General features: G+C 36.4%; 1 protein-coding gene across 3 annotated transcripts in view; it reads right to left on the reverse strand.

Annotated features, from left to right (window-relative positions):
• LOC106466233 (tetratricopeptide repeat protein 7B-like) overlaps positions 1-13,366 on the reverse strand; it is a 69,781-nt gene that overhangs the window by 54,509 nt on the left and 1,906 nt on the right. For all 3 annotated transcript variants that reach the window (XM_022394214.1, XM_022394213.1, XM_013926483.2), the window contains exons 2-3: positions 4,526-4,677; positions 3,815-3,983 (exon numbers count right to left, since the gene is read on the reverse strand). In XM_022394214.1, the coding sequence (XP_022249922.1) occupies positions 3,815-3,983; positions 4,526-4,677 (321 nt within the window). The remainder of the gene's footprint in view (positions 1-3,814; positions 3,984-4,525; positions 4,678-13,366) is intronic.

The following is a 13,366-nucleotide window of genomic DNA, read 5'->3' on the forward strand; positions in this document are numbered from 1 at the left end:
AAATGTATATAAAAAACCTAAAAAAATATATTTTGTTTCATATCCTCCACGTGCAAAATTTTTAAAGGCTTAGTAACCTATGTCAAGCAGCAACTGAGTACAAAGGTCATAACCAGAAGAGATAATTGTTTGCTTTACTTCTTTATTTACTGTTCTATGCTTTAAGAAAAATAAGTTTTAGAACTTATTTCAAAATAGCAATAATCTATATACATACATAATAATTGAAATGTGACTGTATTTTACAAAATACCAGTCTACTAAAACACAGTGAAGACAAGTTACTTTGTACAGACCAAAGGTCAATTTTATGTTATTGGATATGGTAACATGAGTGCATGTGTGCCGCATCATTGTAACTTCTGTATTGTTAGCCAGGCACAGCTGAAAGGTCAATATAATAAAAATAATAAATACATATAAATGTATAATGTTATGAGATTTAACTATTTCGTCTAAACATTTATGTTTTCGTGTTACAATTTGTGTTTATTCTAGAATGAAAGAGGCATAATTTATGTTTATTTCCTAATTTTTTATGGTTGTTGCGAGATCGTTCAAATCTACCAAACCCATACAGAGATTAATTACTGAAAATAACAGATAAAATATAAAGTTTTTTCTTCAGAAACATTTGATAACTATCTGGACATTAGAAAGATTTTGCATGTGAAATTTGAAAATTTTCTGATGCATAAAAGTATTTTCACTCTTAAAATTAAAATTACTTTGCATGATAGATAGGCATGATATGAAAAGAAGAAAAAGGCACGAGAGAAACATTGCTTTATAAACCTTACAACTTAATAAAAAATTAGTTACTTTGCGTATGAAAACATTGTAATGTTTACTGATAATCTGCCAAATTTTGTGAATGCTAATTTAAAAGTTATAGCATGAAAACTATAACAAGCACAAAATGGTTCAAGGTCCTCACATTGACCAACCCTGTATTGAAAGAGTTATAAGGCCACTATTGTTGCAAGACAGATGCAAGATGCTATCACACCTTACAACTTTTTGAGACACTGAATTTTTTATATGACTTTAGATTTGTACAATTCTTGAAGAGTGAATGAACTTGAGTTTGGGAATTACCCTCCTAGTTGTATTTCTGTTATGGTGTAGGGTGCTATTTGCTGTATGCAAAGCTATGGTCACTGTTGCTTATCACAATTCTTGAACAAGGCCTTTTATCTGTCTAATTCAGCTTATTAAGCTCATTCAGCTTAAATTTATAAAGAAATGATGGTTTGGGGATCAGGGTGTTACTACTCTTCCGTGGCCAAGCCAACTGACAGATATGAACCCTATCACGAATGTGTGGTCTGTCATTGATTGTCATCCCAAACAATCAACTTCTAAGAACACCCTCATCCAAGTTCTTAGCTATTAGTGAAGTGAAATCCAACAAACCCAATTTCAGATCTTGTAAATATGATGTGTAACTGTGTTTCTGCTTTAAGTATTGCAATGAGCAGAAGCACTAAATATTAATGTCAATATCATATCCTTTGTTTCTTGATTATTTATTTAATAAAATGGCATTAATTTTGGAGTAGGTGTATATTTACTTATTGGTAGGTTGTGTATATATGTTAAGAGGAAAAAATATTTATACCTTGATATATTAACTTGTTTGTAAACTCTAGAATTTTTAACAGCACTACAATTTTTCTTTCATTTCACTTTATCATTTATTAAGCTGCATATATGTATATCTATAACAAAATAATATTTGCTTTTACTGGTGGGCCTAAAGTGTGTAATCAGGAATACACTGCATCACTAGTTATCTAAATATCACTAAGTAGGGATAACACAGAATAATATTTACAATTACTCTAGTATGATTACATCTTTAATTGCAGTAAGCTGTTAATAAAGTTTAACAAATTGTACTTTACTGGCTCTATAAAGATCCCCAGTAGCAATATAACAGCCAAAGAGGCAATTCACTCAATACCAGAGATATCAGGTCAGCTGCACAAGCAACACACAAACCCTTGTTCAAAAGGTTGTCTATCATCATCATAATTGATATCTTATAAATGACTAATATAGAAAGCATTTTGACAAGGCTTTGTGTTTTGAATTCCCATCCAACCTGATGATCTCTGATACTGAGCAAAATGACTGGTTAGCTGTGTAATGCAGTCAAAATGATATAATGTTCTTCTAACTAAAAAAACCTAAAGTATAGGGCTAATAAAGAAAGATTTGTAAAAAAACATTATCAGTCTTATTGTGATGCAAAGGTTTTTTATAATTTACTATAACTTATTAGTTTTGACACCGAGTATCATTTTATAGTATACTTTAGTAATGGTTGTTAGTTTTGACACTATCATTGTAAGTGTACTTTATAAATGGGTATTAATGAAGTATAAAAAATCTTTGCCTCACAATAAAACTGATAATAATTTTTTTAAAATCTTTCTTTATCCTTTTCGCAACAGGAGTCCATTCAAATGTTTTTCTGTGCAAGTTACTGTGTTATCTTCCAAATTTAATTAAACATCTTTAATATCAATGTATGTGAATGAAATGAATATTATAATGTGTGTTATGATTTGAGGTTTTATTTTATCCTAGCTTTAAGTCCTTTATTTCAAAATAAACCTTTAAAAACTACTTAAACTTCAGAGGTATTGTCATAGACCAAATGAGCTATGAAAATTATCTACTTTGGAACTCTGTATTTTCAATAATACCATGGTAGTAGTGAAGATGTACAATGAGATGCTTAGATAACCTTCTGACTCGTTTGTTTCAAAGTTCTCTGAATGAAATAGAGTTGAAGCAAGCAATAATTTTTTTCAACCCCTGACAGCTGCCACACCCTCCTTCAACAGATTTGTTTAAGCTTTATAGCCTCCATGCAGATGTATACATAATGTGTATAGACATTAGGAAGAGGTCATCTTATACTATGAACTGACAATGGTTATTTTGAACTTGGTGCACAGTTATCATCATGGATTATATGAAATTGACCATAGTATGGTTGGCTGCTTGATGGACTATAGCATTTATGGTTGTTTCTTACCTAAATACATTATAGTTAGAAACACAGTTTAAATTGTATTTTGGTCTTACTATTACATTTTAGGTAATTATGTAATAGTTATGGTTTAAAATGTATAATTAAAAGGTTTAAACATTTTTTAAATGTACATCATACTTTGCTTCTGTTCTCAAGGATTAGGATATTTCATGCTGAATGAAAATTTTGCCAAAGGATTGTGCATGTCTCCCAAAGAAACTGTAATATGCTTTGAGGGCACCGTTGACTCAGTTACTGTATGTATTGTTGTACAGATTTCAACAAGTTGCATGAGCCTGCCAGGAAAGGGTTATTGGTTCTATATTACAGGTTTTTCCACTAAGAAAAACACAATGACATTTTGACTGCATACTTTGTGTACCACTTGACACTACCAATGAGGTTTTCCACTGAATACCAGATATCATCATGTTTGGTTGGCATGCAATACACAAAGCCTTGGTCAAAATACTACTTATACCAGTCATTTATAAGATAACAATTATTATGGTACATAACTTCAGCTGAGTGTGTTGCATGTCCAGCTTACCAATGATTTCTAGTACTGAGCAAAATGCCTCTTTAGCAGCAGCGTGAAACATACAATGAGTGCAGTTGAGATGCTGTACTATTGTTATCAGAGATCTGTATGGAGCCAGTAAAGAACAATTTGTTAAACTTTAGTAGCAACCTTATTGTAATGTCACACAAACAAAAAATCACCTGCATAATGTGTAATGCACCATAAAATATGAGAGATGTTTTTACCTTTTACAGCAAAAGACTCTGCTACAATTTTTAGGTTTCGGTTAGACAATTGTTTCTGAGTCAATCCATCTAATCCTCCCAATCCAAGTTGGCTTACAGATTCTTCATATGAGCCTTGGGCATACAGAAGCTTAGCCAAAAGCAAATGTGCATCAGTCACCAGGTTTAACTAGAGTAAAATAGAATCTGAGGTGTAATAAATTCAACAACTGTAACTAGGGTTAAAACATCTTGAGATGTAACAAAGTCAACAGTTGTAAGTGGTAAATATGACTTAAGATGTAATGGTCACAAAATCTAAGTACATTAAAAACAACTGGACACTGTATAAAGTCCTGACAGATATTTATCATTTACTTAAAAACCAAATCTGCAATAAAATAGGGTGGTTAAGTACATCTACAAAATTAAATTATAGCATGTTTGTTTTCAACATAAAAAGTTTCAGTTATGAATGGTTATATTATCTTCTGCCTTTTTTTTAATAGAATTGAGGTGTCAAAATAATCTCTCAGGATATTATGGCTAACATTTTTCCATGAACATCTAAAACTTTGGAAAAAAAATTCATTGTATTTCAAAAATATCAAATAAAACCAGATACATCAGTCATACATGATACAATCTGCTGGAATGAACAATCAGAAAAGATACAATGTTAGACTGCTTTTTCAATTTATGGTTAAAAGAAAAAGTTAATGCATTACTCACATTTCTTCCCTGATCCCCAAGACAAGACTGTAAATAACGCTTAGAATCTGTTAAACCAGTCCTTGCCCTAGGAATATTTTGTTCAGTTGGTGCATATTGCTCCAAGTGTTGTTCAAGTTTGCTTTCACCAATAAGAAAACTTACAAGGGTTTCTGAAATAATGAAATCTCAGAGAAATAAATTCTATACACATATTAGAAAAACATATGGAAACATACAAGCTAATCATGATATTTAATATGAGCTGCAGGTAAAATGAAAAAATGTCAGGTTAATTTTGTAAATTATTCAGGCTGCTTTTATTTTTTAAGATTTTATTCTAAACAATATGTAAGGCAAGAGTTTCAGACTCAAGATATGGTTTATCACATCCTGATCCATTACATATCTTATTGTCTCAAAGTTTAAACAGACATGTAAGATGTTTGTTCTAAATCACACTGGACACCCATGTCTGGTCATATTTTCTCTGTATACAAATCCTTTCTAATGCAAAGAAATGTTTAAACATTTGGAATTTCATAATTTTTTGGAACTGGTAAATCAAGAACAATTATAAGACCACAGAACTGCTTACAGCAACTTAGCAGCTCACCCTTATCAAGAACACCTAAAACAAAAGCACAAATTACTGGTTCACAACAAAAAAGCTACAGAAATTCATCTTTTTTGCAGTGTAATTTTTTAGTTTACATATAAAATCAGAGTGAAATAAATCACTTCCAAGAAGGAATGACAATATTAAACATCTTAAATATATAAACAATGGAAGTGAATAATGCATAAAAATATATTTTACCTTAAAACTACATAAAAAAGGATGATTTTAATGTAAATTTTAAGCATTTTCATTTGTAGTTTATCTGTAATATGCAAAATTATTCTTTGCAGTTATTTTTAACTTCAAATTCAACATGTGCCAGCAGAGTGGGTGTTATTAACATACTATATGGCTTTTTAACACAAAGAAAACTAGGGAACATTTGGTTCCTCAAAAGCTATTTCTGCAGCTTGCACACTAACTCTTGAGAAAAAACAAAAATTTAAACCCACCCTACACTTCTCAACAAATAATCAATTTCCCTCTTGAACATTATAAGGTGCTGACTTCAATATTATGGATGACAAATCATTCCATAAGCTAATCATGCAACTAAAGAAATAAAACTGTCTTGATTAGAAACTAAGCTGTCTTTTCCAAATTCAAACAAGTGCTTCTCATCCTATTGTCTTCAAATATAGCACAAAATAATCAGTGGCCTTTTGCTTATATTGATCCACCAAATAACTTTGTAAACTTCAATGAGATCAAAAGAAAAATAAATTACAAGATTTTATCTTAATTCCCATAAGGTAACCCTTCCAGCTACATAATAATCCTAGCAGCCTTCCACTGAACTATTCAATGAGTCAATATTCTTTCTCAGAATAAAAGACTAAAACTCAGGGTCGGTGACGTGAGAGGACTTTGTCCACCCTGTTTCAGATTCCAAACTGATATATATAAAATCAATGACAAATCATTAATAAAATAAAAGTTAGGAACAAAAATTAATACTAATTAAAAAACTCAGGGTTGGTGACACAAGTGGGCTTTGCCCACCCTGTTTCAGATTCAAAATGGATATATATGAAATCAATGACAAATCATTAATAAAATAAAAAGTTAGGAGCATAAAATAATATTAATTAAAAAAGTCTCACCCCTTCTGTAAAATATCAAGAGTTTAATATGTTTATTAGTAGTACCTCCTGTTAGCAAATTCCTTTGTAGGATCCCCCTTAGTTATGGTCACTGAAGTTTCTAATGTTATAATTTTCCTACAAAGAAAATGTATTTCCAGTAGATACTTTCCTTCCATTACATAATAGCTTTTCTTGATTAATGCTCCCACCTACCCTCCATATGTTTAATACGGTTAAGCTGCGCTGCAGCATGCAAAAGCATATGACAAACTTCTACCAATAGGAGTGCGACACACTCTCCTGGTGCAGCCATCTCCCCCTGGATTACAGAGTCTAATCTCCCTTCAAGATTAGGCACCAAGAACAAAACACCAGGACTGGGGAGGAAGGGTTGGAAGTGTGAGAAGAGGTATCTATCAGAAATACATTTTCTGTATAGGAAAACTATAACTTCTGACATGATACCTTACCTCCTCACATGTAACAGCTAGAATACCACATTAATCTAGTGGAGGGATTGGTGTAAAAAGACCCAGCTGAGCCTCCTTCAAATGTATCTAAAGAGAAACCATGGAGGTTAAATCTCTGTGAAGAGGAAACACTTGTGGGAGACCACACCAAATCTGAACCAGGTATACTCTTCGCCCATGAAGTATGACAGTGTTGCTAAAGAGGGTGGCAAAAAAAGGCACATACGAGAATTAGACATACATGCCCCAGGTATAGAGTGGACAGGGCACATACAACTGTAGTCAGGAGATCAACTCTAGCCCCAAACCATTGGAATTGGGAAAGGAACATCCCGTCCCTGCTAGGAGGAGTGTCCTCAACCATTTGTATTCAAACTGTAAATGGGAGGTCAACTCCAGTCCAAAATCAGAGAATGGGTCGCCCCAAGAAGGAGGAAGTCCTAGACCAACTGAAACCAGACATGCCCCTGGTGTAGAATGGCTAGGGCACATCAGACTATAATCAGGAGATCAACTCCATTCAAAACCAGTAAAACTGGGAAAGGATCATCTGGCCCAAGGTAGGAGTACATCCTCTACCATTCAATTCAGACTCAGGAACCAAAAGGGAAGGAGCACATCCATTCTGAGAACCCAACCCCTCATGTTGGCTGGTCCAGCTCTAATCCAACACCATACCACCCAGGACCCAACATCCAGGCAGTAGTAGGATGAGGAATCCCAGCTGGAGGTGTGAACTGCATTATGGTTGATCATCTCCAGTCCTTGACCAGGTGGCAACAGGAATTCCACATCTGGTCCATGGAGGATTGTACACCATTTACACTGACAAAACACTAACACCCTACTCTCAACTGAGTGGTATTGAGCACACTCAGGAGGAAGCCTCCATGGTCCACCACCCCAGTGTCTAGGAGTTGGTAGGAGGTAATGGCTCCCATCTTCCACTGGAACAGGAGGGAAATGCATTAGAGTCTGGAGGAACACAGTACTAGAGAAAATGCAATAGGTGACTGTAAAATCTTATACTTAAAAGCAGGCCATTCCTGGTTTATTCAACTGAAGAAGCAACAGGGATGGGAAGCAATACCCTTTGGTTTTACTCATGCTAGTCCATGAGTGTAAGGTTCAGAATGAACATGTTTATGATACACAGCACTGCAAGAAAGAACCTACAAGTGGTCTTGTGGAACACTTCATCTGAACAATGGGTATTCAAGACCTAACCTGCCACACAGACAACACTCACCAGAGAATGGGATCCAACAAGAAGCAACAGAAAAAAGACCATGTAATAGAAATATTGATAAGTAAAGTAAACTTACCCACTTAGAGTTGCATCATAGTCTGTAAGACTGGAACAGGAGGCAGACAAAATCTGGTCAAGGAGGAGATGGCCAAATGGTTTAGATAATGTTAAATGCAAATGTGAAGACTGGACCATATGCCAGCCAGAATGATCTCCTCCAAAGGATGACACAAATGTGCAGCCACAGACATGGTGAGATGACAGATCTGGTGAGAGGAAACCTGGAAAAGGCTACGGTCATAGAAGGACAAGGAAGAATAAGCCAAATTAATAAGTTGGCAAATCCAACCTGTAAGCGTAATCAGGGAAAGGTCTCAGGATATGGATGGATTCCAGTTAATAACGAGTTGGGAAATGGAACCACAAAAAATATGCCATGTCACATAACCTTATAATGCTCGGATTGAACACAGGAGTTGATCTGGATTGGAATGGGAAAACAAATGAGAAATGGAGGGTGGGGATAAAAGGGTGAATGAAAAATTACCATCACGAGTTGTGGAGGTCTTGGGAAGGAAGGCTTTTGAAGGTAAAAAAAAAGACATAGGTGCTGTGGTAGAGGATGCGTGAGACATCGATAGCAAACACATCTGACCCACAATACCCACAGGCTAAAAGGATGAGAAAATAGGTTTTCGAGGAAAGGTGGTACAGGGAACAATCCACCAAAGGAGGATGGGTCAGAGCATGTAGGACTACATTCAAATTCCAATCTGGCAGAGGGGAGAGTTTAGGATAGCAGAAGATATGAAAGGAATAAAACAAAAGGGAGATGACAGGAGAGGAAAAAATATGGCAAAACTCTGAAAAAATAAAGACAGAGAACAATGCTGCCCAGTAGCCTGCAATGGTCGACACAGAAAAACCACTGTCTAATAGCCATGTGAAAAAGTTGGAAAGGTGAGAGATAGTGGGGTGAGAAAGAATGAGGCTATGACAAAGTGACCAATGGTGGAAAAATACACTATTTGCACTGATACATGGATACTGAGGGAGGAAGGACCAAACAGGAAATAAGGGACACTACCTATGTGGAAAGACCAGTCCTTCTTGCAAGGGACCAGACAAAAGCCAAGTGTGAGGCCAAAATGTGGGGACAGACAGATGAAACATGGATGCATGTGGTTGATGAAGGAGAGATGGAAAGGGAGGAAGAGGTAACAGTGGTGACAACTGTAAATGCTGTAGTAATGGGAACTAAGTCTGAGCAGGCCAGAATGGCACCACTAGATGGACTCAATATGGAGTGTTTTGAATGATCTTGAAAGTAGATGGATAGGAGAATAGGCATAAATGTAATGGTCCTTCTAATCCTTGCTGAAAGCATCTACTGCCAATGCTGAAGGATATGAACTGATATAGAGAGAAATTGGTGTTCCAATGGGTAGCAAACACATCCTAATAGGGTGTACCCAACCGAAAGCATAGCAACTGGAAGACCTGTGGATCGAGGGACCACTCTATGGGAAGAATCCTGTTGAGATGAGATAACCAATCTTTCACAAGATTGAGAGCACCAGGGATATGACAAGCTTGCAGGATAACATGATGGCTGTGAGCCCAAAACAGAAGATCCAATGTTTCAATACAAGGGGCTGAAATCAGGTGTCCCCCTTGCCAGGTAATGTAAGAGACCATGGTTAAGTTGTTGGAATAGATCATGACCACTTCAGAAGGGGAATGAAATGATCCAGAGCTCAACAAACAGCCAAAAGTTCCAAAAGATTGATATGAAACTTGGCTTAACCAGCAACCCATGACCTGAGATCTCTCATGGATCTATAAATGCTCCCCAACCCATCAAAACAGCATCTGTAAAAAGGTGTAACACTGGTCTGGGAGGTGGAAGAGGAACTCCAGTCATGGTGTTGTTTCTGTGTAGCCACCAGGCAAAACCAAGAAAGGAAGGAGGAAGGTTGATAGGGGAATCCAAGGGATTCCTGGCAAGGTTCCATTGAAGAACCCTCTTGTGGGCCCAACCCTGGAGAATAAGGGCTTCCAAGGATGCCCAAGTCCCCAAAAGCAATAGAAATTCCCATGCAGGTAGAGTAGGAGAGGATTGTGCTTTCTGAACTGCCAGCTCCATAGACTATAGTTAAACCAGAGAAGGTTGAGCATGACTGAGGTAGGAGGTGAAAAGGACCTCAAGACTTGATTAGCCAACCCACCATACAGCTTCACTGAAAATAAACTGAGTGTGGCAGGAAGAAACTGCTAACAAGGGAATGAGAAGAAGCCAGTCATCCATGTCATGACAAAAACAAAGTCTTCAAGAGTAGAACCATTTGGCGAAACCCTTGACCACTCAACAATGTAGGGGCTGAAGCCAGCCTAAATGGAAGGGCTCTAAATTGGTAGACTCGGGTCCTCATGAACAAACTGAAATAATGTAGAGGATATGGGTATGTTGAGGTACACATCACACACATATATCTTTGCCATCCACAAACCTGGAGTAAAAAAAACCCTTCATTGAGATAGCAACAACTTTTTGGTAAATCAAGGAAGGTCTATGTAGTGGTTCAGATGTGAATGGTCAATGATCAGCTGCCAGTCCCCAGTCTTTCTGGGGACAACAAATAACCAGGAATAGAACCCTCAAAGGGACTGGAAAATGGGTTCTTTAGCACCTTTGGAAAAAAGGTCCTGAACTGCCTTGGAAAGTTGCTGGCTGGTTATGGGGTCCTGAGGAGGAAGGAAGCCAACTGGGAAAGGAGATAAGGGAGGAAGTATGTGGGAATGGAGAGTCCTTCTAATAAGACTTGTAGAACCTAAGTATCTGTAGTAAAGGTTCTCTATACATGTACAAAATTGTACAGCTGGCCCATACAAGTTCTGTGCCAACCAGATAGTCACTGATACCACTGGTAGTAGATGGGTCAGTGATAAATACTATGGCAATGTGCCTCTGACACCTGAGCAGAAAGGGAGGGACAAGATACAGGTATAGGAGCAGGGGAGGATTGAAACAGGCAAGTGGCCAGGGAAGAATGAAGATAGGCCGAATCAACACAAGACTCTAAAGATTCAGGAATATCCCCCAAAACAGACTTATGCAAAAGGGTGCCGTGCATAAATCTCTTAATGATGTAGAGGGCAAACCCACCAATGTCCCAAGAGATCCCAACAACACAGGAGCCAAGTGTGAAGGGACAGCCCTGAGGAAGACAAATGTGCAAACATGGATAACAATAGGGAATGACCATCCCCCCAAACCCCCTCAATGGAACAATGAATAGTCTTGGACAAAAGGTGGATGGAAGAGAAGTAGTGAAGGAAGGTTAAACGAGGCAGGAATATTGTGCCTGGGAGAAATGGACTGAGGTATCATGTAACAAGGAAGGGGAGGGGTCATACAACACTGGGGATAAGGACAAAGCATAACAAATCTGCATTACCAAGTCCAGAAAATCTGATGAAGGTCTAGAAACATTAACCACAGCTGAAAAAGACTGCACAGGAAGGAAGAGGGATTAGGCTGTCCAAGTCTTCATCCTCCTTCCTAGCATCCTCAAGGTAGGGAAAAACTTGTTGGGGATCAAGAGAGCTCCCAGCCTGCATGAATGACTCCATTTCCAGTGGCCGAGAGCCAAAACCTCATCTGCCAATATCACTGTACCCATGGTCAGAGCAACAGGTGGTTGAACCATGGTAGTGTTAGTAGTTGAAGTTGTCATGACAATAAACTGAAAATTTATCACTGAATTTTGTGTGGATAAAAACACCAAGATGAAAAATCTTGGTTAAAAAAAAGGGAGAGAAAAATATTTTCACAAAATCAAGTTCAACTTGTACTGAACTGCTATTAGATTATTGAAGCAAATGTTTAAGTTGAAAAACTAAGTACAAAAAGTAACAAAATTTCAAAACTAAAAGTGTGGGGAGAAAAACATCTAAATATTTGAGTGCCAACTCTGGAAGTGAGGTTAGACTCTGTAATCCATGCTTAGACAGCTGCACCAGGAATGTATGTGTTGAGCTCCTACTGGTGGAGAGTTATCACATGCTTTTGCATGCTACAGTGCAGCTGAACCACATTAAATATGTGGGGTTAGGTAGGAGCATCAAGGCTAGTGTTGAGAAAATAACAACAACTGAGCATATAGAGGGCAGTATTAATTGAGAAAAGCTATTATATGAGAGGAGGTAAGGTATCATATCGGAAAAGCACATTTCATGAGCAGGGCAATAATACAATGTTGAGCAGCAGTACATTTGCATTACTCTTTAGTTGGTAATAGTTACAAGTTTAGGCTATTACCTGTCTGTTGATTTCTGTCAAAACTTCTTCAACCTACATGTTTTTCTAACATCATGAATCTTCATTTATTTATTTATTGCTGAAAGTAAATGCAACTAGTAATTTACTATTTACTGATTTTGTTTGAGGGAATTAGATTTATAATAGCTTACACACATACATATTTTGATGTGCAAGACTATCCAGTCATTTCAAAGCAAGTATTATATTATCAACAATAGTTAATAGTAATTTGGTGTGCATCAGTATTTATTTATTGCAGTCTGTAGAAGTCTAGCTCACTCCATGGTTATATTCATTTTAAAAAGCTCAGACATAAAGGTTGTTAATGCATCTATATAAATATAATAGTACTGTCTGTTGTATGTACATGTAACTACTTCACAGGGTGTAGATGGATCTTCACCAAAATTGGTATTGAGGTTCATTGGGTCCATGGGGAGATACATGCAAATTTTCAGTTTTCCATTTTGCGGTTTTTACCTCTACTTCGCCCTCCGTTGGTGGATATTCACCAAATTTGTCAGGAAGGTTTGTTGGGTCCATGTGAAGATGCAGTTCTTATGGGTGTTTTTGCAATTTTACAATTACATGTAAGGGAAGCAACTTTACATGTTCTAAGATAACCTTTCATTAATCATGAATTTACATAACTATTGTCCAGGGGACAGATACTCCAGCTAGTTAATAAGTTAAAGGAAAAACCTTTTCCAGAAAGAACTATATTCATGTAGTGAATGTTTCATAATATTGCACTGTTATAGGATATATTCATTTTCTTGTTTATTTTGACCATAGTGAAGTTCTACGGTAGTAAATAAGAGCTAATTGATTTATATTACAAGAGAGAAAACTACCTCTTTTGATTTGCAATTGATATGTTTATAATGAAACTCTAAAATTCTTTTAGCTATATTAAAAGTAACAGAGCACTGCTTCAATAGTTTGTGACTTATCTACTATTGTAGCAATATCTTTTTCTTCATTCATACTACTGAGTGGGTTCTCATCTATATCAAATGTGTAAACAAGACAATGAGAACCCAAGAATACTGGATAACTTTCTTTTACTATAATTAAAGACTATATATATATACACCTGTTAAAATCCTAGA

The sequence above is a fragment of the Limulus polyphemus genome, unplaced genomic scaffold, assembly GCF_000517525.1.
Source record: "Limulus polyphemus unplaced genomic scaffold, Limulus_polyphemus-2.1.2 Scaffold2200, whole genome shotgun sequence".
NCBI classification, from domain to species: domain Eukaryota; kingdom Metazoa; phylum Arthropoda; class Merostomata; order Xiphosura; family Limulidae; genus Limulus; species Limulus polyphemus.